The sequence below is a fragment of the Erinaceus europaeus genome, chromosome 3 (assembly GCF_950295315.1).
Source record: "Erinaceus europaeus chromosome 3, mEriEur2.1, whole genome shotgun sequence".
Taxonomy (NCBI): domain Eukaryota; kingdom Metazoa; phylum Chordata; class Mammalia; order Eulipotyphla; family Erinaceidae; genus Erinaceus; species Erinaceus europaeus.
The window spans coordinates 147,753,892-147,780,384 of record NC_080164.1 but is presented as its reverse complement, the minus strand read 5'-3'; the positions used below and the strand labels follow the sequence as shown (position 1 = coordinate 147,780,384).

The window sequence follows — 26,493 nt, the reverse complement described above, 5'->3', positions numbered from 1 at the left end:
GTTTCCTAATGTGTGCTTGTATAGCTATGAACTTCCCTCTTAGGACTGCTTTAGCTGTGTCCCAAATATTTTGATAGCTTGTGTCTTCATTTTCATTGAACTCTCGAAACATTTTGATTTCTTCCTTGATTTCCTCTTTGACCCAGAAGTTTTTAAGAAGTGTACTGTTGAGCTTCCACATTTTGGCACTGTTACTAATCTTTTGTTGATTGTTAAGTGTTAGTTTAATTCCACTGTGGTCTGAGAAGATGCTTGGGATGATTTCAGTGCTCTTGAATAGGCTGATGCTGTCTTTGTGGCCTAACATATGGTCTATCCTTGAGAATGATCCATGTGGATTTGAGTAAAATGTGTATTCCAGTTTCTTGGGATGAATGACTCTGAAAATGTCCAATAGTTCTAGTTTATCTATCTCTTCATTTAGCTCCCTTATGTCTTTACTGATTTTCTTCCTGGATGATCTGTCAAGTTGAGATAGTGGGGTGTTGAAGTCCCCTACTATGATTGTGTTACTGTTAATATATTGCTGTAGCTCTTTCAGTAGAAGTTTGATGTATTTAGATGGCTTCTCATTGGGTGCATAGATATTAATAATTGTTAAGTCCTCTTGATTGACTGATCCTCTGAGCATTAAGTAGTGTCCATTCCTATCTTTTTTAATCTTATGTATTTTAAAGTCTATCATGTCAGATATGAGAATAGCTGTTCCTGCCCTTTTTTGTGGGCCATTGGCTTGAATGATAGTTTTCCATCCTTTCACTTTAGGTCTGTGTTTGTCTTGTTGCGTTAGGTGAGTTTCCTGTAGACAACATATTGTTGGGTTGTGTTTTCTGATCCATCTTCCTACTCTGTGTCTTTTAATAGGTGAATTCAGGCCATTCACATTTATTGATATCAAAGATTGAAGATATTTTAACGCCATTCTTGTAGAGTTTTAGAGTGTTTTGATATATGTTCTATTTGTGGTGGTCTGGTTGTTTATAGGAAACCTTTCAGAACTTCTTTCAAGGCAGGCTTGGTGATGGTTGCTTCCTTCAACTGTTGCTTGTCTGAGAAGGTTTTGATGCTTCCATCTAGTCTGAATGACAATCTAGCAGGATATAGTATTCTTGGCTGAAAGCCTTTCTCATTGAGCACTCGATAGATATCTTGCCATTCTCTTCTGGCCTGTAGTGTTTGTATGGAGAAGTCTGCTGCTAATCTTATGGGTTTTCCTTTGTAGGTGACTCTTTGTTTTTCTCTTGCAGCCTTGAGGATCCTTTCTTTATCCTTATTCCTTTCCAATCTAAGTATGACATGTCTTGGTGTCTTTAGGTCTGGGTTAATTCTGTTTGGGACCCTCTGGGCTTCTTGAATCTTTATGTCTTTGGTGTTGTCTAGACTAGAGAAATTTTCAGCTATTATGGCCTGGAGAACGCTTTCTTCCTCCCCTTCTCTTTCTTCCTCTGGTAAGCCAATAATGCATATATTGTTTCTTTTGAAGTCATCCCATAGGACTCTGTTGTTGTTTTCAGCATCTCTTAATCTCTTTTTGAGGTCTCTTACTTCTTCTTTAGTTGTCTCTAATTCATCCTCAATCTTGCTAATTCTGTCTTCAGCCTCATTGAGTCTATTCTCTCTGCCCTCTACTGCTTTCTGGAGTTCATCTATTTTGTTGCCCTGCTCTGATACTGTTTTAGCTTGTTCAACTAGTTGCCTTCTTAGCTCAGCAGTTTCAGCTTTCAGCTCTCTAATAACCATGAGATTATTAGAATTTTCTTCCATATTCTCATTTGTTGTTCCTGCAGTTCTGATTACAATTTTTTCAAATTCTTTACTCACTCCTGTTATTATTTCCTTAGCTAATGTTTGGATGTTGAACTCGTTGTTTTGTGCTTCGCCCTCTGGAGGTCTTTTAGCTGGACTCTTGTCCTGGTTCGAGTCTCCATTATTTTTTCTTGTTGTTTTAACCATTTTATATAAGTTAACAGTTTTTTCAATCCCTGAGTTGGAGTTCAGTGGTGTAAAAGCCTTTTTTTTTTTCCCTGTAGGCTATGGTAGCCTGAGGGCTTTTAAACTATCAATAGGCTTCTTGGCTTAATCAATGACTCCTGACCAAGAGATAAAGCAGGGTGTGGCAGAGATAATCCAGTGGTTATGCAAAGAGACTTTCACAGCCCTTCAGCTATGCCACCGAGGTATAGGTCTTCTCCTGGGTTTCCCGGTTAGATCTCTGTGCCCTGGTGTCCCTCCCTGTTGCTGCTCCAGATTCTGAGGGTAGTAGCAATGGAGACTCAGAGTTGTACTTGGTGAGTCTCTGGGGAGTCCTTTCCTCCCTTCAGCTGTTCCCTTGTTGGTGGAGCAGACTGGAGGTGGTGTCTCCACTGACAAACTGTCGAACTGTTAGCAGTCACTTAATCTCTCCTTAGGCCCCTCTCTCCTCTCTGTCACCAGCCACGCATGTTTGTACACACGGGTGATTTACTGGGTTTCTGTGGTCATTCTAGTCCTGTCTTGTTTCAGTCCGGGTGGTCTCCTTTGGTATTCCTAGTTGATCCTGATCCGGGAGAGGAGAGGAGAGGAGAGAGCTGTAATAATCTTTAGTCTTGGATAATACATTGCATAATGTTTGCCCTCTGTGCTGAAAAGCAAGAAAATATGATGCTATGTGGTATTCATATTGACTGTTGGGAGGTTTGCCTGATGGGTAGATTAGAATGATCTAGAGACAAAGGAGATCATAGTAAGAGGACCACAATGATGAGCCCAGGGAATGAGGTAAGCATAAGAAAAGAAATGAAGAGGAGCCTAGTAGGGTTGGCAAAATAACTCATTTTGATAGTGTACTGCTTTTTACCATGTGCACAACCCAGGTTCAATCCAGGCCCTCACTACAGTGAAGGAAGCTTCAGTGCTGTGGTCTCTCTCTAAAATGAATGAATGAATGAATGGATGGATGGATGGATGGATGGATGAATGAATGAATGAATGAATGAATGAATAAATGAATTCATCAGTAAATAAAGGGCTGGGTTGAGTGCACATCTTACAACACACAGAGACTCGGGTTCAAGCCCCTGGTCCCCACGTGCAGGGGGAAAGCTTTGCGAGTGGTGAAGCAGTGCTGCAGGTGTCTCTCTTTCTCTCTCCAACTCTATCTCCCCCTCACCTCTTGATTTCTAGCTGTCTCTGTCCAATAAATAAATAAAGATAAAATATATATAAGGATCCAGATAGACTGAGATCACAGGAAAGAAGCGCAGACATGCAGTCCAAGTTCTGGCACAACGATGCCCTGGCAGGCTCAGGCTGTGTTCATCTAGGGGGTGATAGTTACTCAGGAAGGTTTTCTGGAAAGGAAGGGGATGTGAAACCTTTCTTTAAAGGAGGCATGAAACACTTCACTACCTTTGTGCCAGCCTAGAGAGTTGATCCTTAAGTCTTTTGGAGATGGAAGGAAAGAAAGTTTCTTGTTAATTCACCTATGAAAATCATAGTCTTTTTTTTTCCCTTTGTGCTTTTTTTGTAGTTGAAGTGTTATTAAGACATATAGGACTTGATTGTTTAGCATGGTGTATCATGTGTTTGATTTTCATTCGGGATTTGTTGTTGTTGTTAGGGCTTCACCATCCTGAGTTGATTTTTTTTCAGACACCAAGAAATAGAGGCAGAAAAAAACAAAACAAACCACAGTAATGAAGCTTTCTCTAGTGCAGTGGGGGCTGGGCTTGAACCAGGGTCATGCATATAACAGAGAACTATTCAGGTGATCTATTTATCCAAGTATGGTATTAAAAACAATTTCTCTATGGAAGATAAAAACAATTTTCTGTTTTTCACCAACATAACTATTAAAAGTGTCTGTTCCTGCCCCCCCCCAAGATCTATAGATGGGGATCAGGATATGAAGTAAGTCCCATAAGTCCTGTCAATCAAAGACTCCAAGAAAGAGTAAGACTTACAATTAAAAGTTCTTAAAACTTGCAGACTAGCTAGAGATATTGTAGAACAGAAGCAGTTCATGGCACACATTAAAGTAAAGGCTTGGTTGAAGTTGGATAACCTGAAACTTTTTGTGAGTAGGGACAGGTCCGTCTTGACAGCTAAGTTTAGTGCACAGTGAGAATTTACCTTTGATATCATATCCACTTCCTTAATTATAAACACATATTTCTTCTTTGCTATTAAATTTCTTCTTAGCTTCCTAATCTGTCAGTGAAACAGGAAACTTGGATACCACATATGGAAATGACAAAAGTGGTGTATAAATCTGAATTAATTAACTCATAACATACAGTGTTGTTCCCTCAAAGAACTGTTGGGTTTGTCTAGGCAATCATCTTTTGATGAATACATTCTTGTGAGCATAATTTTCTACTTATCCTGGAATCATAAATCATAACTGTAAAGGACATTTGAAAACATCTGTCCTTGGCAAATGCAATAATTTTACAAAGTATTTTCTGGGAACACTGCACCTTATTGCCATCACTTTGCATCTTATTAAAAGCTCTTAGGAGAAGATACCAATTTGATTTCTCTCTCTCTCTCTCTCTCTCTCTCTCTGTTTTTATTTCCATATAAAGGTTGAGATACCAAGAACAGAGAAAAGAGACAAATTATAGAATATTATTTGATACTAAAAACAAATGGTACACCATAAAATATAAATTTATATCTGTAGATGAACATTCAGTAGGTTATAGCCAGAATGCCCCTTGAGGATAATGAAAAAACAAAGGAGGAAGTGAAAGATCAATACCAGTAGATGAATGCAAAATGCCCATGTAATAATGCTAACAGAAAAGGTAAAATGCTTTTAATCCTTAAAAACAAAGTTGACTGGTGTGAACATGTTACTTCTTGATATCAGAGATAAATCTCAAGGCTTTCTATAAATGATTACCACTAGCAGCAGTTATCTTACAGATGAGGAAAGTGTGTCTTGAGAAGTTAAAGAATTCACCCATGTCACATGATAAATGGGAAGCAAAAAGAAAAAGTAAAAGTGCCTTTTTTCTAGAAATTTACTTGTGCAAATCAATCCTGAAATTGGGGCAGCTTGGAACGTTCCTACTCATGACCACAGAATGTGAGCTCAGATCTACAGGGATGCAGAGGTCACATAGGCTCCTAAGCCGAATATGGGCCCCAGATCACATCAAATTGATGGGGTTTAGAGTCAACAGTATTTATACCCCTTTCCCATATTTGGGAGCTACTCTCTTCCCTGATCCAGCTTCCTGGTCATTTTTCCAGCCATCACATCATCTCCCCAGACAATAACTTGGATCCACCTGCATATCAGATGTCAGGTTCAGGAAAAAAAAACAAAAAACTAGTATAGTCATGGGCTCTTTGGAATATAACTAAAATAGGCCTACCAACTATCTACAAAACAGAGACCCCCCAACTCTTCATCTGAACTATTCCAGCCTTTAGGTTCATGATTGGTCAACAATTTGTTTGGCTCTATATGTTAACTCTTTTTCAGCCACCAGGTTCCAGATGCTAGCAAGATGCCAACCAGACTTCCCTAGACAGACAACCCCATCAATGTGTCTTGGAACTCTACTTTCCCAGAGCCCTTCCCCACTAGGGAAAGAAAGAGAGAGGCAGGCTGGGAGTATGGATTGACGAGTCAACTCCCATGTTCAGCAGGGAAGCAATTATAGAAGCCAAACCTTCCACCTTCTGTACCGCATAATGACCCTGGGTCCATACTCCCAGAGAGTTAAAGAATAGGAAAGCTATCAGGGGAAGGAATGGGATATGGAGTTCTGGTGGTGCGAATTGTGTGGAGTTGCCCTCTTATCCTATGGTTTTTGTCAGTGTTTCCTTTTTATAAATAAAAATTTTTAAAAAATAATAATTTGGGTGGTCAACTTGTGAATTACTCTGTTTTGAAGTTTTTGAATATCTCACATTAATTTTACATAAGTAGAATTATTCAGAATAAATGGAATAAAGCAGGAGGTATTGTAGTTTTAAAAACAAGACCTCAAATTCTGTGATAGCCCTCCAGCTGAGAAGGGAGCATGTTTCTTTCCTTTGAATCTGGCTTGGGCTGCTGATAGTTGTGACTAATCACATCCAGAAGTACTGCTGTATGTCTCTGAAAGCTGGATGAAGAAAAGCTTCCTTCTGGCTCCCTTTTCAGGAAGTGTACTGGAGAATGCTAGCCAGCCTCTGTAAGTCTCCTATAGAGAGAAGTCAGGAACCCTCTTCATAGGCAGCTTCCCCCAGTAGACATTAGAGGGTTCAGCTTCTACCTATAGAATCTTCCAACTGAGCCTCACACAATGCAGCACAAAGACAAACCCTATCTATTCTGATGTCTCACCTCCAGAATCTTGGAAGAGCATAGCTATTAGGAATTTTTGTTGGTAACCACTGTGGTTTTGGTATGCCAGTTTTTCTCCTAAATTGCACAGTCTATAACCATAATAGATAAGGGCTTCCTGAAGCAGTGTGCCATTTGACAATTTGGGGTAGTTTTCCTTAGGTCTTTTCCCCCCTGTTCCCTTTAGGAATATCATAATGGTTTAATTTCATGTGCCACAGTGGTTGGGCTGTGTTGCCCAAATATTTGCTCAAATGTTATTTTGGGTGTTTCTGTGATGATTTTATTTTTTGGAGGAAGTGGGATGAAAATTTAAGTAAAATGAACTTGAAGTAAAGCAGATACCCCTCCAAGTGTGGGCAGGCTTTATCCTAATAAATTGGAAACCTTATTAAAGCAAAGACTGGTCTCTCAGAGGAAGAGGGAATTCTGTCAGTAGATGGCATATCCAATCTGGGCTCAAATCCCTGAGTCTCTAGCCTATGGTAATTACCATATCAGAATTTGGATTTGCCTAATCTCCACAATTCTGTGTGCTAATTCCCTAAAATAACCCCAGCTTCCACTCCATTGCTCTGTTTCTGGAGAATTTAACCTAATATTCATATTGTATATTATAACAGTGCTTTTTATTTTTATTAGCGACTTAGTAATAATTTACAAGATTGTAAGGTAACAAGGGTACAGTTCCTACCACTAGAGTTCTGTGTTCCATCACCTCCACTGGAAGCTTCCCTGTTCTTTTTTTTTTTTTTTTTGCCTCTAATGTTATTGCTGGGGCTTGGTGCCTACAATACAAATCCACTGCTCCTGGCAGCCATTTTCCAACATTGTTGCCCTTATTATTGTTGTTGCTGTTATTGCTACTGCTGTTGTTGGATAGAACAGAGAGAAATCAAGAGAAGAGGGGAATACAGAGAGGGGAAGAGAAAGATAGACACCTGCTGACCTGCTTCACCACTTGTGAAGCAACACCCCTCACCCCCAACTGCAGGTGAGGAGCCAAGGGCTTGAACCAGGATCCTTAGGCCAGTATTTACGTTTCCCACCATGGGTGTTTCTGTAAAGATTCTTTTTGGGGGGAAGTGAGATTAACATTTAAGTGAGTGGACTTGAAGTAAAGCAGATACCCTTATGTGCTACTGCCTGGCCCCCAGCTTCTCTACTTTTTATCCCTCTCTAGGAGTATGAACCAAAATTCTTTATGTAGTGTAAAAGGGGGAAGGCCTGGCTTCTGTAATTGCTTCTTTGCTGGACCTAGATGTTGGCAGGTCAATCCCCCCACCCTTTAATGGTGTTTTGGTGCTACCCAAATTCCTCTGCAATTTATCTAGTTTCCAAACCTTCCTATAGTATCTGAGTAAATTCACTCTACTTAACAATATAGGTATTTGTTATATTTAAGAACGCTAGGAAAGAGACTAGTAGCATATCAATCGTCTAACCTTTTTCTCTTATCCCTCCTTAGTACATAAATCAACAGCACAGAATATCCACCACCAATAAATGAGTACCACATATGTAGGATGACAGCACCAAAAGCAGAAAAAAATCTGAGCTTTATTTGCTTAGACCAGCTGTGGCTTTTAAATTGACATGCTTTCATTTGCCACTAACAACGACCAAATGACCAAATTATCAGAACCAGATCCCTACAAAGCAATAAAAAAAAAGAAAGAAAATAAGAGAAAGAGAGGGGAAGGAAAGAAAGAAAGAAAGAAAGAAAGAAAGAAAGAAAGAAAGAAAGAAAGAAAGAGAGAGAAAAAGAAAAAGGCAGCTTACCCCTCAAAGCAGTGAGCAACTGTCAGAACCCACTTCCTGGCAATGAGAACACAGCCACAAATGTGTCCACTGGGTTCACTCTGGAGAGAGCACTGCCATGGCCACCTTCCAGGGCGACTCGTTCGACCCCCAAGGATCCTCTTGTTCATTCGGGCAGCAGGGCGGCGCCCACAGTCTAGCAAGGAACAGGAAAAACTGTGTGTACCAGTCATCAAGCCCACGGCAATTCAGGTTCTAGGCTGTAGTCATTCTCCCCATCAGCTAATCCAGTTACATTCTTAGCCCCTTATTACACCATTAATCCTCTTACCTAGTTTAGAACACAGAAGAGAAATCTTACTTCTGCTGGGACAAGATTGCCTAGATTTGAAAACATTAAGCATTAATTTATATATTTTTTGTTCACTTCAGACACTTTAACAGTGAAAAGCAAGATAGATTCAGCCACTCCCAGAGGTCAAATTCTTTGAGTGAGCATCTGAAAGGTAATAAAGTATTGCTGGGTTTGTATCTAAAAAAAAAAAAGTTTAAGTAGATAAATACATAAAATATAGCTCTTACTGACAATTGACAGGAAGTAAATTGGATTAAATCTATTTTTACATGCATCCCTGTATATGATTATATAAGAAGCAGTAGATAACACTTTGAAGAAATGTGGACTAAGAAAGAAAAACATTCTAAAAATCAGGTTAATCTCAGAGTAAGAACATTAATCAAGTTTAGGTATCTATCAGTGGAGTTGCACAAAGCAGTTTATTTTAGGGTATGTTAATTTTTAATCACAAAGTTCTCTTCTAGTCATGAAGTACTTATTCACAATGTAAATTTAAAAGGAAAGAAATTCTACTTGGGAAATGTCAAAAAGATCATAATGTGTTTAGAATCCTGAGCTTACTCAGAAAAGAAACTCTATCCCCGAATATATCACTTCCACATTACTTTTAGAAAATTTATATTTTTCATTTCTAACTGAATTTGCATGGATATGTGCAATTATTTATAGAAAATAAATTATAAAATGCAAAAAAGCAAATTTCCTTTTTTGCCTTAAGCAATCTGAGGTCATATCTCCTACTTACTATGTTGTTATCCTGCTATTTCTGTAGCATTTTCAAAAATATCTGTAGATAATTTTGTTTACTATTTTATAATCTGTCTGAATATCTATACAATGTATGTCACCCAATACCAGGGCTCATGTCCTCCTCCCTGACTTCTCTATCCCTCTGGAGCTTAATACTGAACTATTCAACAGACATATTCATGAATTTTTTTAAGATAGAGAAAGAGAGGCAGAGAGAGGGGGAGAGAGAAGGAGAAGGGTAGAGAGGGGAAGAGAGAGGACATCTTTGATGAATCAAACCCAACTGCAAGGAAGACTAAAGCAGAAACAAACCAATGGGACTACATCAAATTGAAAAGCTTCTGCACAGCCAAAGAAACTATTAAACAAACAAAGAAACCCCTCACAGAATGGGAGAAGATCTTCACATGCCATACATCAGACAAGAAACTAATCACCAAAATATATAAAGAGCTCAGCAAATTTAGCACCATAAAAGCAAATGACCCCATCCACAAATGGGCAGAGGATATGAACAAAACATTCACCTCAGAGGAGATCCAAAAGGCTAACAAACATATGAAAAACTGCTTTAGGTTACTGATTGTCAGAGAAATGCAAATTGAGACAACACTAAGGTACCACCTCACTCCTGTAAGAATGGCATACATCAAAAAGGACAGCAGCAACAAATGCTGGAGAGGATGTGGGGACAGAGGAACCATTTTGCATTGCTGGTGGGAATGTAAATTGGTCCAGCCTCTGTGGAGAGCAGTCTGGAAAACTCTCAGAAGGCTAGACATGGACCTTCCATATGACCCAGTAATTACTCTCCTGGGGATATACCCCAAGGACTCCATAACACCCAACCAAAAAGAGGTGTGTACTCCTATGTTCATAGCAGCATAATTCATAATAGCTAAAACCTGGAAGCAACCCAGGTGCCCAACAACAGATGAATGGCTGAGAAAGCTGTGTTATATATACACAATGAAATACTATGCAGCTATCAAGAACAATGAACCCACCTTCTCTGACCTATCTTGGACAGAGCTAGAAGGAATTATGTTAAGTGAGCTAAGTCAGAAAGATAAAAATGAGTGTGGGATGATCCCACTCATCAACATTAGTACTCCCCTAACACTTCCTCTCCACTATTCCAACCTTTGGGTCCATGATTGCTCAACAATTTGTTTGGCTTTGTATGTTAACTCTCTTTTCAATCACCAGGTTCCAGATATCATCAGGATGCCAGCCAGACTTCCCTGGATTGAAGACCCCACCAATGTGTCCTAGAGCTCAGCTTCCCCAGAGACCCACCCTACTAGGGAAAGAGAGAGGCAGACTGGGAGTATGGACCGACCAGTCAATGCCCATGTTCAGCGGGGAAGCAATTACAGAAGCCAGACCTTCCACCTTCTGCAACCCACAGTGACCCTGGGTCCATGCTCCCAGAGGGATAGAGAATGGGAAAGCTATCAGGGGAGGGGGTGGGATATGGAGATTGGGTGGTGGGAATTGTGTGGAGTTGTACCCCTCCTACCCTATGGTTTTGTTAATTTGTCCTTTCTTAAATAAAAAAAAAGATATAAAGTAAAAGAAACAAAAAATAATAAAATAAATTAACTCTGGTGCCATAATTCACTCTATATAGCTTTAGTGAAAGACATCGTACTCACCCTTTTACCAACAATTCATGCAGAGTCGTTCCATTGAGACTTTCCCAGTTGGAGTGTAACACCAACCACTGCAGGTATTGTTCCTGTTCCTGTACTGATTCAGTCACAGATGGCTCCCTGATGGAAGAGTAAAATCAGTTAAATAATCAAAGCACAGTGGTCTTTGGCCAGGTCTTCTTCATATATATAATATATATATATATAATTTTTTTTTTTAATTAGAGCACTGCTCAGCTCTGGCTTATGGTGGTACAGGGGGTTGAACTAGGGACATCAGAGCCTCAAGTATGAGAGTCTCTTTGCATAGCCATTATTCTATCTACCCCTGCCCAGTATTACCATTATTTTTTTTTCATAGGGTTATTGCTGGAGCTCAGTGATGACACTATGAATCCATTCATCCTGGTGTCCATTCCCCGGCCCCTCTTTCTACTATATTGGATAGGATGGAGAAATTGAAAGAGCTGAAAAAGATAGACACCTGCAGACATGCTTCGCTCTAGTGAAGCATCTCCCTTGCAGTGGGGAGTGGGGGCTCAAACTCAGGTCCTTGTGCATGATAATATTTTTGATACACCAGGTATACCACTGCCTGGCCCCAATTATTTAATGCTTATTCTCTCTTAAAAGTAAATTTTATTCCAAAGTACCAGGTTCAATCCCCCACATCACTATAAGCCAGAGCTGAGTAGTGCTCTGGTAAAAAAAAAAAAAAAGTTTTATATTGTAAGTCAACATCTAAAGGAGATTTATAGTAGAAATTTGATATAGAGTAGGGTCAGCAACACCAAAGCTACCGAAAGTTACTGAAGTAATAAAAACTCCAATTGTCACCATTGCTTTAGTCATTCACTATGCTGACATGTATTTAAACTTCATGAGATGACATAATTCTAATAAATGCTATATGACATGTCAATATTTATAAAATATGACATTTAGTCAGGGATTAAAAGTATAAAAAAGAAATAAAATTTATCTGATGTTGCTTTCTCCTATTTTCTTGATCATTATAATTCTGCAGCATAGCAGTATCTTAGCATATAGTAAATAGTACATCAAATACAGTCAATGGCCATATAGTATAACCTAGACAATATAAAGCTGTACTAGAATTTTTCAATGTATTATAAAATATTTAGCACTGAAATTAGGAAGAACTCTGTAAAATAGAGATGGGAGATAGAAAACACTGTTTTTGCCCTTCCCTTATTTTGTCACTAAACCTCTAATACTTTCCTGTGAATGTCTTGATTGGCCATTCACATAAGTCTGGTTATATTGTTATCAGGCACATCAAACATTAGATTCAAAAAGTGTGTGGGTTTTTATGTAAAATTTTCTGTTCTTCATGAAACAGTTGGTTCTCTCAAGCAATCTGTATGTATATATATATATATATATATATATATATATGTAAATTGAATTTCTATCAACTAACGCTACCAAGTGTAGAAGAAACTAGTTTTAGAGTGAAGGAAAGTACCTGGAAGGAAACAGACTTTATAAAAGCTACTGGAATATGCCTACCAGCTATCTACAAACCAGAGACACCCCCCCACAACTCATCATCTGCACTACTCCAGTTTTAGGTTCATGATTAGTCAACAATTTGTTTGGCTTTATATGTTAACTCTTTTCAGCTACCGGGTTCCGGATGCTAGCATGATGCCAACCAAACTTCCCTGGACAGAAAACCCCACCAATGTGTCCTGGAGCTCCGATTCCCCAGAACCCTGCCCCACTAGGGAAAGAGAGAGGGAGGCTGGGAGTATGGATTGACCTGTAAATGCCCGTGTTCAGCAGGGAAGCAATTACAGAAGCCAGACCCTCTACCTTCTGCATCTCACAAAGACCTAGGGTCCATATTCCCAGAGGGTTAAAGAATAGGAAAGCTATCAGGGGATGGGATGGGATATGGAGTTCTAGTGGTGGGAATTGTGTGGAGTTGTACCCCTTTTATCCTATGGTTTTGTCAGTGTTTCCTTTTTATAAATAAAATAGAAAAGAAAAAAGAAAAATAAATAAAAGCTACTACAAAACAGAATTTTTATTTTCCTCAGACCTCAGATAATCTGGCTTTTTGTCCATTCCAGACATACTCTATATAGAGGCACAGTAGGGTAGAAAAGCATAGAAGTCAGAGGCCACACACAACATTTATGGTGTTTCACGTGATACTCATATCCTGGAAATTCCTGTCTGCACAATAAAACAGTCTTTGAGCTTTCTAAATGCAGATATTTTAACTGGCAAAAAGACAGGGGAAGGTCAGCTTTAGATTTGTGACTTAATGAAGTAATTCTTTGGGCAGGTCCTGATAGGGCAACTTGTTATCAGGAGGACAGTTTACCCTGGGATCTGCATTACTGGTGGATAGAAATAAAAATCATCACAAATACTAGTCTTTCAACTGGCAAAGCCCCTTCAGTTATTCTAAGGGTGGACTCCACAGAGCATCTGCACGTGGGATGTTGTGTGTTTCCTTTATTAGTTTCCAACAAGAAAATTTAGTCTGAATCTCTGTGACATCAATGGGAAAATCTAAGGAATCCATCATCAGACAGAGAGGAGTATCAGAACAATTTGCTTTCTATGCAATTCTTAAATACTTGCATGCTTCCTGTGCACAAAAATTAATCTCTTACTGCTTGAAATGTCATCCTATGACCCATTAAAACAGTATCAGTGAATCCATATGCTTCTGTTTCTATAGTCATGATTGCCTCCCAAGACCACCATCCCCTATCATCACTTTGGGATTTAGGATTTAACACGAATTTTGAGAGGATGAAAACATTCTGTCTATCACCATTGAACATAATGTTCATATGATGGCAGGTAGAGCACTGTTAGAAATTCAACCATGCCATACTGAGAGTTTCCAGGGAAACAAGCACAAACATCTCTAAAGCCCATTTTCCCTTTCAACCCATATTTTCTTATTCCTCTTTGCAGCAAAAAGTCCTCAACACTGGTTTTAGATTTACTAATTTTATTTCATTCTTCTCATTCTCTTAGAATTTTGTCCCCGCTTTTCACTAAAACTATTCATTTCAATTCACATGAACACTGATAAAACCAATGTTTTTCCATCTTTATTTTACTTGACTCCTCAGCATCATGTGATATAACTGATCATCACCTCTTTCTACACATTTTTCACTTGGGTTTTGTGTTATCACATACTCCTTACTGATTTTTGTATTTCATATCTCTTGCTAGTTCTTTTCTATCATCCTTGTTAGGACTCAATCCTATAGAAACTACTCTATGGTCACTGCTTTAGTTATTCCACCTAGTCCCATAAACTTGTTTGTTTATTTATTTATTAATATTTTTATCAGAGCACTGCTCAACTGAGTCTGTTTGCATAACCATTATGCTATCTATCGCCACTGCCCATAAGTTTATATGTCATCTGCATTCAGCTAATTCTCGACTAAGTATCTCCAGTTCAGATATATCCCATTTGGATACCTAATAGACATTCAAAACCTAACATGTCCAAAGCAGCACTGATCTCCCTAACTTTATTCCTAGATAATCTTCCATGTCTCAGTTTAAGTTAGCTCCATTTTCTCCCAAATTTCAAGATAAAGGCTTTTAAGACATCCCAGAATCCTTTTTGTTGGCTGTTTCCAGCCCCTCCCAATCAAGATTTTACGTGTCAAAAAGTCTTGTTGATTCTACTTTTAAAATCTATTAGAATAAAATAATTTATCATCATGTACTCTACTACCATAATAATCAATCAGAGTCACCAAAATGTTTTGCTTGGATTAATTACTTGAAAAAACTAATTAGTCCTCCTTCTCCTGACCTTGTCTTTCTTTTGTCTATCCTCAATACAACAATTACAGTGATCTCTTGGGTCAGATTGTTATTACTATTTTAACAATAACAAATATTGGCAAGGATAAGGAAACTCTCATATATTACTATGTTTAGTGAGAATATAAAATAATGCACCCCCATTTGGAAAACAGCTAGGTTAGGTTGTTCTTTAAAAAAAACCCACAAAATTGTGATAACCCAGTAATTTTAGTCCTGGGAAATTACTCTAGAGAAGTGAAAACAGACATTGACAATGAAATAAAATTAATAAGACTCAAAAACAAATTGTACTTCAATGCTCATGTTATTCATAAGGGCCACAAAGTGGAAGCAACCCAAATGTTCTCAGTTGATAAATGAATAATCAAGATGTGGCTATATCTGCACAATGAACATTATTCAGTTACAAACTTTAATGAAATACTAATACACGCGAATACTTGTACAAACCTTGAAAACATTACACTAAGTAAATGAAGCCAGATTAAGAACACATACTATATATAATTCTATTTATGTGAAATAAATATAGAAAAGCAATGGTAAAAAAGAAATTAGTGGTTTTTAAATTTTTCATTTTTATTTATTAAAGACAGCCAGAAATTGAGAGGGAAGGGGGCAGACAGAGAGGGAGAGAAACAGAGATACCTGCAGCACTGCTTCACCACTTGCAAAGCTTTCCCCCTGCAGGTGGGGACTGGAGGCTCGAACCTGGATCCTTGCATATTGTAACATGTGTGCTCAACCAGGTGTGCCACCACTCAGCCCCATAAATCAGCGTTTATCAGGATTTGGAGGATAGGAGAAATGTGTAGTCACTACTAATGGACTTGAGATTTTGGACTTGAGATTTGCTTTTTAAGTGACAAAAATTCCTTGCTACTAGGCAGCAGTGAATACTATTGTATACCTTTGTGAATATATTAAAAATAACTGAACTGAATACTTTTCAAGAGTTAATTTGAATAATATCTCAATTTTTAAATAACAACTAAAATATCTTGCATTTCTTTCCCAGGTTAGTCCTTAGCAACCTGGACTAGATGAACAAATACAAAGAACCAAACCTGTCTTTAAGCTTCATGGGAGGCAATCAACAGTGGAAACCACTCTGGATTAAATACTTCTCATTCTGAGTGAAACCTGAAGTTAGAATTGTTCTGGAGTAAAACTGAGGAAAAAACTACAATGTAAACCCTTATTTCAGGCACTTACATCAGGTAATATAATAGGTGCTCTTTTTGAAGTTTTGTTGAAGACACAGGAACATTCTTTGAATGAATTTTTTATTTATATAAAGGAGACATTAACAAAACCATAGGATAAGAGGGGTACAGCTCCACACAGTTTCCACCATCAGCTCTCCGTATGTATCCCATCCCCTCCCCTGATAGCTTTCCTATTCTTTTTTTCCCCTTTTGTTGCCCTTGCCTTTTTTTATTGTTGCTGTAATTATTATTGTTGTTGTTATTGATATCATCATTGTTGGATAGAACAGAGAGAAATGGAGAGAGGAGGGGAAGACAGAGAGGGGGAGAGAAAAACAGATACCTGCAGATACCTGCAGATACCTGCTTCACCACCTGTGAAGCGACTCCCCTGCAGGTGGGGAGCCGGGGGCTTGAACAGGGATCCTTATGCTGGTTCTTGTGCTTTGCGCCACGTGCACTTAACCTGCTACACTACCTCCCGACTCTTTCCTATTCTTTATCCCTCTGGGAGTATGGACCCAGGGTTATTATGCAGTGCAGAAGGTAGAAGGTCTGGCTTCTGTAATTGCTTCTCCACTGGACATGGGCATTGAAAGGTTGATCCACACTCCCAGCCTGCCTCTCTCTTTCCCTAGTAGGGTGGGTCTCTGGGGAAGCGGAGCTCCAGGGCACATTGGTGGGTCTTCAGTCCAGGGAAGCCTGGCCGGCATCCTGATGGTATCTGGAACCTGGTGGCTGAAAAGAGAGTTAACATACAAAGCCAAACAAATTGTTTAACAATCATGGACCTAAAGGCTGGAATAATGCAGATGAAGAGCTGGGGGTCCTCTATTTTGTATATAGCTAGTGGGCAAATTTTAGTTATATTCAAAAGGCCTGTGGCTATACTAGTTTGTTTTTTTTTTCCCTGAGCCTGAAATCTGATATACAGGTGGGTCCAAGCTGTTGTCTGAGGATATAATGTCATGGCTGGAAAAGGAACCAGAAAGATGGATTAGCAAAGAGAGTAGCTCCTTAATATCGGAAAGGGATATAAATATTGTTGACTGTAAACCCCATCAATTTGATTTGGTCTGGGGCCTATATTCAGCTTAGGAGCCTTTGTGACCTCTGCATCCCTCTAGATCTGAGCTCACATTCTGTGGTCATGAGTAGGAATGTTCCAAGCTGCCCCAATATCGACCCATCTTCCTCAGGTGTAGCACAGAGTATGTTGTCCGTCCTCCCTTCAGAGGATGGAACATTCTCTACCATTGTTGATCCAAGTTGAGGGCAAGATCTTATGGGGGTCCCACAAAGGAAATTTTTTTTTCTGTTGAACAACTTTAAATGGCTGGAAGTAAAGAAAGTTGCAATAAAGTCAACAGTGGAATTCCTGCAAAAATAGTACAGTCTGTTCCTAGATAATCTAACTTTATAGAGCAATGGCGCATGTGGATTTAAGAGACACAAAAAGTCACATGTCTTTACACTAGCCTGCTCAATTACCAGATGTCTCATCTAAGCATTAGGCAAGTATTAAGGCAGTCTAAATTCTGATTTTTATCATTGATAAAATAAATCCCCATGTGTTTTTGATACTGAACATGCAAGTAGCAAAGTCAATATACTGTCATGAGAATTAAGATGCTTGAGTTATATCTTTGTTTAGTGACATAGTCATCATACATCCAACCTGGGATGAATATTAGAAGTATTTGTAGATGGGAGGGGGGGTAAAAGGTTTTGCAGATTCACCAAAGAATTATGAGTCTTCTTATTTGAACAAGTATTCAACTGAGAGTTCAGCATTTGTGCTGTTAGACACGGAGGGTATAATTTGTAGCTGAAAAGCTCACATGCAGGTGTTTTTAATCAACTGTGTCTTCCATGAGAGCATTTCAAGTAGTATCCCAGCAAAACATGCGATTTGGGGTAGACCTGGATTTTGTGATAGACTAGCTCCAAAATGTGCCCTTTTCAAGGACTTTCAATGTGCCCTCTCCAGAACTCTGGTCCACTAGGGAAAAATAAAAACAGGCTGGGGGTATGGATCGGCCTGTCAATGCCCATGCTCAGTGGAGAAGTTGACTCCTATTTGGAGTTAGGGTATATTGGTTGTGAACACATTACAATGCTTTTCTCCATAAGTGGTTACTGGATTAATAAATAATTTGATTACTTTACACTATAGTATCAAGATAATAATAGGATTAAATATTTTGCTATGTAACTTTATTAGGAATGGCATGTGCTTGTAAATAAGCCACTCTCAGATGAAAACAAGTCTGGAATTTTCTCTAACTTAATGTTGGTAGTTTATACATTTGTCTTCCCCATCTCCTACAACTGTTTGATAATGGTATTATTTACCTTTCCATTCCCTCATTCCCCATAGTCTGTCTATCCTAGTTCAAGGCCACTAGCAAATGCTCAGAAACAGCAGGGGGACACTGAGTAGAATTAGTTGAAGCTATTTTTTCAGTCTCAAGCTTCTGATGCAGAGCGCATTTGACAACATAAAGGCAGGTCAGAGGAATGGAAACTCCACTCCTGAAAACAAAATAGGATAGCTATTTCCTTTCCACTCCCTTTGGCTGATGGAGGGTAGGATAATGACTAGTTACGTCTAGACAGATCCACCTATTAAGGACTTTGTATCAGAGAAAATAACCTAAAGGTTCAAAACTATATAAAGTGAACTTGAGGCACCAGTGACAGAATTTAGAATTTGCATAAGAGCAGCTGATCTTCAGAGACATTGGTAATAGGGCAGTTTCTTTGGCTATCCATTCTGCAAAATGAGCACGTGCCATGTTACTATCACTGTCATTACTGCTCTTGTCTGGTTCCCAAATGTCTATCTATTCGTGAGCTACTCAAGTTCACTGATGAATAAATCTGAAGGCAATCAAATGTGCAAAAACACTAAAATTTGTTGTTCGGCGCCACAGAGAAGAGAGAGAGGAGGTCCGGGCCGAAGAGGGAACACAAATCTTTATTTGTGCTGGCACCTCAGAGTTGGGCACGAGAGAAACAGGTTGGGCCACGTGGAGGTAGCGAAAATGGCTGCCTCAAGCAGCAACCTTTCCTGCGTCTAGACACTGAAGTGGAGCACCGGCAAGAGAGATGAACCGCTGGCAAGAGAGGTGAAGCCTGGCAAGAGAACGAGCTGCGGAAGAAGAAGGGCTTTTATAGGAGCAGCTTTTGTGAGAATGGGAAGGGGGAGGAGTAACCATAGCACTCTGGGATAGGATAATAACTCTCGTGAGAATGGGATGGGGGAGGAGTAACTCAAGGAAATAGACAATGCCCTGAGGGCACAACATGGCGGAACAGGCACTCCGAGAATGTCCCAACTCTTGCGGGAACTAGCAGTAGCCTGAGGGGGCAACATGGCAGATGTGACTGCATCTGCACAATTTCCCAGCAAAAATTACCTTTTTTACTTATGTTTTTGGACTGCTAATCATTACCTCAGTCAAATAATGATTATTGTTTTCCAACCATCCTATTCTTTCAGATTCTTCTAGTCCATTTATGAAATGAAAGTATCTTTAAAACATAAATTTATTGGGGCCAGGTGGTGGCACACATAACTGACTGCACATGTTACAATGCACAGGGATCCAGGTTCAAACCCCTGCAGGTGAAAGCTTCACAAGTGGTGAAGCAGGGCTGTAGGTGTCTTTCTCTTCTTCTCTCCTTCCCTCTGGATCTCTCTCTGTCTCCATCCAATAAATAAAATAATAAAAATGTTAAAAAAATATTTTAAAGTACTTAAATTTGAAATATCTAAAAATCTAAATCATTGAAATTTGCATTCTCCTCCATATTAAGGAGATATTAAAAGTGAGATTTAAAAACAGCTCAATATGTATATAATAACAAAAGGTGGAAAACACCAAATGTCTATTAGTGAATAAGTAGATTTAAAAAATGTGATATATCCATGCACTAGAATAATGTTCAGCTATAAAAAAGAGCAAAGTACTAATACATTTGTGAGTCAAAACAGTGAGGGCTGGGTGGTGGTGCACCTGGTTGAGCACACATGTTACAATGTACAAGGACCCAGGTTCAATCCCTCAACCCTAACCTGAAGGGTGAAATTTCATGAGTAATGAAGCAGGTCTGCAGGTCTCTCTTTATATCTGTCTGTCTGTCTATGTCTGTCTATCTATCTATCTATCTATCTATCCCTTCCTTCTTGATTTCTGGCTGACTCTATCCAATAAATAAATGAATGTAATAAAAATAATTTAAAATATTATGCTAAGTGAAAGAAGCTGACGGTAATTTCTATATAACCTTGAAAAAAAAAAACTAAATGCTACTGAGCTGTACCTTTTAAAAATGCCTAAAATGGTAAGTTCATGCTATATGTGCTACACTATAAAAATTATTTTAACTAAATATGAAATATATATAATAAAGAAAGTATGCTATTACTGTCTGATTCTTGTTCATTAACCATTTTGTTTCAACTTAGGTTATGCCACCTTCCAGACAGTAGGCTGCAGATGCTATCATGACTCCACCCCAACTTCTCTAGGCAGATGACCTCACCAGTGTTTCCTGGACCCTCACCTCTCTAGAACTCTGGTCCACTAGGGAGAAATAGAAACAGGCTCGGGATATGAATCGGCCTGTCAATGCCCATGCTCAGTGGAGAAGCAGCTACAGAAGCCAGAACACCTACCTTCTGCTCCCCATAAACAACCTTGATCCATACTCCCAGTGTGGGAGAAGTGATAGGATGAAGATAAGAGGACTCTGCACTCCAGCTCCATCAGCACCCAGAGAGAGAGAAGGAAAAGGAGAGGGACATATGGAGCTAGTAATGATGTCATGAGTGTCTTAAAGGGAAAGAGAGGAGTGAATCAGAAAAAGAAGGGGTAATTATGTATAAATGTGGACAGACAGTTGTAGAGAAGATGGTTGGCCCATGTCTAAAACTTTAGGGGAACAGTGGTGATTGCAGTGGAGAGAGTGAAAACTTAGAACTCTGGTGGAGGGTATGGTGTGGATTCAACCCCCCATTGACATGTAATTCTGTAATATAAAAACATATAAAATAAAAAGACGTAGGCTATTTCAAAAAAGGCCCTTCTAGTTGCAACACAACAAGGTGGTTTATCAAGAGAATTTTTTGTTGTTGTAAAATTTTTGTAGTTCCAACTTTCCTTCAGAACTCTCTAAAGAATTATATGTTACTATGTAACCAAGTTTCCCTATTAATGAAGTAGTGTCTACTTAGACTTATATACCCTCCTCACCTACTTCCTATTATACTTCCCTCACTCACTCCAAAACTAACCTTATCAAAGCAAGGACTGCAAAAGCTAAATAAGGGCAAGAAACTGGCATACTTTAACAATGACTCTTTAGTCACTATCAGGCCACCCCATCAGCTGGGGCCCTAGTCGGGGAGTCCTGAGATCCTCAGACATGATGGACCTAGACTTTGAATAGATCCCTCTCTCCATTGTTACTGGTCATCTCTATCAGGAACAACACAATAGACCACTGTGTGGGCCCCCATAGGACTTCACCCTCAATGTGGTTCAACAAATGGGAGAGAATGTTCCATCCTCTGAAGGGAAGCTGGACAACATACTCTATGTTCCACCTGAGGAAGTTGGGTCCTGAAATTGAGGCAGCTTGGAACATTTCTACTCTTGACCACAGAATGTGAGCTCAGATCTACAGGGATGCAGAGGTCACATAGGCTCCTAAGCTGAATATGGGCCCCAGAGCACATCAAATTCATATGGTTTACAGTCAACAATATTCATACACCTTTCCCATATTTGGGAGCTACCTCTTCCCTGATCCAGCTTTCTGGTCCTTTTTCCAGCCATGACATCATCTCCCCAGACAACAACTTGGATCCACCTGCATATCAGATGTCAGGCTCAGGATAAAAGAAAGGAAGGAAGGAAGGAAGGGAGGGAGGGAGGGAAGAAGGAAGGAAGGAAGGAAGGAAGGAAGGAAGGAAGGAAGGAAGGAAGGAAGGAAGAAAGGAAGGAAGGAAGGAAGAAAGGAAGGAAACCTAGTATAGTCATGAGGTCTTTGGAATATAACTAAAATAGGACAATTAACTGTTTAAAAAACAGAGACCCCCAACTCTTCATCTGAACTATTCCAGCCTTTAGGTTCATGATTAATCAGCAATTTGTCTGGCTTTATATGTTAAGTCTTTTTTTAGCCACCCAGTTCCAGATAATACCATGATGCCAACCAGACTTCATTGGGCAAACAAACCCACCAATGCATCCTGGAGCCCTGCTTCCCCAGAGTCCCACCCCACTAGGTAAAGAAAGAAACAGGATGGGAGTATGGATCAACCTGTCAACTCCTATGTTTAGTGGGGAAGCAGTTACAGAAGCCAGACCTTCCACTTTCTGCACCACATAATGACCCTGGGTCCATACTCCCAAAGGGTTAAAGAATACGAAAGCTAGCAGGGGAGAGAATGGGATATGGAGTTCCAGTGGTGGGAATTGTGTGGAGTTGTACTCCTTTTATCCTATGTTTTTTTCAGTGTTTCCTTTTAATAAATAAAAATTTTAAAAAAGAAATAACATGAAGAGACATAAATCCTATTCAAAAGACTTTTCATTTGTATCTGATCACAATCATATCCCATTCCACACAGACACAAGGAGGAAGTTATGAAAATGAAGTATAATTTAATAGACATTGGGGAATAAAATTTTTCTGCTCTGGCAAACAAAATTCTCTAATTATAGATTACATCAGTTACTGGATTTTCTAACTATGTGGGTCTTTTATTATTTTTTTTTTGCCACCAGGGTTATTGCTGGGTCTTGGTATCAGCACTATGAACCCACTGCTCCTGGTATCTCTTTCCCTCCACCCCCTCTAATTTTTATTAGCTAGGACAGAGAGAAATTGAGAGAGGATGGGGAGATAGATACCTGCAGACCTGTTTTACCCCTTGTGAAGCAGAACCCTTGCAAGTGGGGGCGGGTGGGGCTGGTCCATACTAGGATCCTTATGCTGGATACCATGTATGCTGAACTAGGTGTTCCACTGCCCAGCCCCCAAGATGTGGGCCTCTGCATGGGGGAAATGATCTGAGGATGCTGGGATTTATGTAATTCCTCAAACTGGGATAACAAAAATACACTAATTACTACCCCATAATTGGATGGTTCATTAATAGAACATTGTTTCAAGTATGATCAGTGGAATTCTGAATAATGACACTAAATCAGTTTTTACACTAGAATATTTAATTCCTTTATCCTATTCTTCTCCTTTCTAGATTTTCCCACATCTCACATACATCAGTGGCAAAATAAATTTATGTGTGTGTTTATGTACTTATATGTATATGTAAATACATATACACATTCACAAGCATTCTAAGACCATTAATTATTGCTTTTCATCTCAATATAACTGAAAAATCCTCACATAATATGTATGAAACCTTCAAAGTATCCATTTCAGTGTATTGTATCAAGTCAGAGTGAGTGTCCATTCATCCTACTAAAAAGCAAAAATGGTGAACTGTTTCCTAACTTACATATCCTGTATTATTTACAGTAGATTGAAACACCAGCAACTTAAGTTCTACTTCTCAACTTATTTAAAAAATGTGTATTGCTTAAGAAGAAATTTTCAATAACCATGGGGGGGGGGAATTACAAGACTTCCCATCCAGCTTTCTCAGAGGAAACTATCTTAATATCTTTATAAATAACGAAAGCAGTTCATTTCAGAAGTACTTAAAATGTAATTACTTTATTTAATTTTAGTGGCTTCATCAAAGTTAACTTTCAAACCCATACACTTCAGAGCAGGTGCCTGTAATTAAATGCAGTACTCTCACCTGATTCATTTCCTGTGCTTTGAAGGATCTGCTTGAGAACACTAACTCACTCTGCATTCATAAGGAAGATATTATTGCTAAGTACCGTGAAGTCCTCTGAGATATTCATCAGTGCTCCAAACTACTGACCTTACCCTAAACCCATCTGCTTGCAGGCTAGCTGACTCAATGTCTCCTGCCAGCCATCCACACACACTTGGTGTTCCACGGCAGATCTGTGAACAGTGAGGAATGAAGAGGAGTTCACATTTTTAGACAGGGTCACTGAGGGAAAAAAAAAAGGTGGAGGGGGGGAAATCCTAGTTAAAAAAAACTTTGTTTCATGAAATCAAATGATAATTTTACATGCTGTTGTTTCCCTTGCATGCATTCACTTTTTATTTATTTCAGCCAAGAATCAGTTGGTGAGGTTCCACCCTATGTAAAATACTGCTCTCAATTTGGCAAAGGATTAAAAATAAATTAGAAATGGTCCCCAAGTCAGGCAGTTATTAACTTCATTAGTTAGAAGACAGCCAGAGGCAGCAGGGCCCACTACCATGAGTCTACTCAATTATTTGTATAGTTTTCAGAAGCTATTTGGAACTTAACTTAAATACTTTCTAAGAAAGTATATGAGAATCCACATGTATAAAAGTGCTATTAAAGATTAATTTGGTATATGTACTAATTTCTATTTTAAAAAAGAACATTTTCCATACTTCATAAATGACAGATCATTTTTGAACTCAATACAATCACAGTATGCATGATAGGATTTGGCTTGCTAGTATAAAGAAGTAAAATGTGAGCTGAGGGAATAGAAACTATAATGAGTGCGGGACAAAAATGAAACTCAAGATGACAAGTTCTAACATTATAGATACAGGCGGGAGATGTGATTAAGTGCTACTCATGCAAGGGGAGAAATACAAGATCCATTTGGTTCTGGAATAAGAGCATAGGACAGTTGAAAGGGTCACTCCAGTGCCCTATTCCAGTAGGTATTAATAATTTAAGGACAGAAATAAATGGACAAAACAAGTGGGAATCAAGAGTTTTAAAATTTACTCCGGGAGTTATAAGTTCATGGAAATTTGAACTCAAATATTTTTACATATAGAGATTTCAGAAACAGAAGTAACTTGGGGAGGGGAGATGTTCTGTCACTTAGAAATGGCAAATGAATCACCACCGACAGCTTTCATAATAGTAAAGCAAAATAGATGAGCTTGGCTAGTCACATCTGTGAAATCATTTAGGATTCATTTAATTTAAACGGCTGACAGGCATTCCAGTGTACAACAGATGGCAGAAACTAGTAGCTCACCACAGTTCCATTCATCTGAACTGTCTAAGCAGTCTGCCTGGCCGTCACACCACTGGTCACGTGACACGCATTGATGGTTGACACATTCAAGTTCATCATCTTGGCAAAATGCTGGCATGGGAGACAGGGGTGAGAAGGCAAGAACATGTTAGAAATAAACATGATATCACTAATATGCACATTTGTTAACTGCCAGTAAGAGCACGGAAGAAAGAAACAGTGTGATTATATATCTGATGTATTTTCCAAAGTAATGTTAAAGGTTTCTTGTTTCCTTTTTTGTTCGTTTGTTTGTTTTTGTATTTCCTTGGTCTTAAAAAATGAAAAAGATGTCTTGGAGTTAGTGTTTAAGCATGCTTGTGGCATGAATCCAATCACTCCCATGCTCTAGACTCTCTCCTTGGTGTGTGTGTGTGTGTGGTGTGTGGTGTGTGTGTGTGTGTGTGTGTGTGTGTGTGTGTGTGTGTGTGCGTGTCTTATTCTCCCTCTATCTTAAAGGAAAAAAAAGTTACCTGGGCCCAGGCAGTGGCACACCTGATTAAATACACACACTATAGTGTGCAAAGACCCAAGTTCAAGCCCCTGTCCCCATCTGTAGGGGGAAAGCTTCATGAGTAGTGAAGCAGGGCTACAGGTGTCTCTCTGTCTCTCTTCCTCTCTATCTTCCCTTCCCTTCTCAACTTCTGGCTGTTTCTATCCAATAAATAAATAAAGATAATGAAAAAACACTAAAAAAAAAAAAAGGAAAACTTCCAATGGAGGGAACCCTAGTGGTGGGAATTGTACCCCTCTTATCCCACAATCTTGTTGATCATTATTAAATCACTAATAATAAAAAAGAAAAAAAACATAAAAATAAAAAGGGCTTGGTGTATTGTACCAAAGTAAAAGACTCTGGAGTGTGGAGGGGAGGGTTTGAAATGTTATGTGGAAAACTGGGAAATGTTATGCATGCACAAATGATTATATTTTATTGTCGACTAAGCCATTAATCCCCAAGTAAAGAAATTAAAAATTAAAAAATAAATTAAAAGGGCAAATATATATATAACTATAGCTATAGAAATTATACTCAATCCATATCTGTGACCTTGGGAGAATGACTGTAGCATCTAGTGAAGGGAATATGGGACCATAGGACCCTGGTGGTGGAATTACACCTGTTACCTTGTAATTTTGTAAATCAATATTAAGTCACTAATAAAAAATGAATTGGTATAAGCAAAACTTGTCAATGAGCAGACATTAGAGGAAAACAAGCTCTACCCAAATATATGGATATGTTTCTTCTTAATCTCTACTATTAAATGGCTTTATGAGTCACATATGAGTTCTCTCTTGAGTATTTTTAAAAATCACAGTAAAACTCCCAAATCATCTACCTAACATGTTTCCTTTCTTTCTCTCTTCTCCTCTCTCCTCCTCTCTTCTCCTCTCTTCTCCT

The 26,493-nt window shown here is 38.9% G+C and overlaps 1 protein-coding gene across 5 annotated transcripts in view; it reads right to left on the bottom strand.

The window, feature by feature from the left end:
- CORIN (corin, serine peptidase) overlaps positions 1–26,493 on the bottom strand; it is a 258,226-nt gene that overhangs the window by 18,592 nt on the left and 213,141 nt on the right. For all 5 annotated transcript variants that reach the window (XM_060188101.1, XM_016184903.2, XM_060188100.1 and 2 more), the window contains 5 exons: positions 25,050–25,160; positions 23,875–24,004; positions 10,850–10,966; positions 8,415–8,464; positions 8,105–8,279 (listed from right to left, as the gene is read on the bottom strand). In XM_060188101.1, the coding sequence (XP_060044084.1) occupies positions 8,105–8,279; positions 8,415–8,464; positions 10,850–10,966; positions 23,875–24,004; positions 25,050–25,160 (583 nt within the window). The remainder of the gene's footprint in view (positions 1–8,104; positions 8,280–8,414; positions 8,465–10,849; positions 10,967–23,874; positions 24,005–25,049; positions 25,161–26,493) is intronic.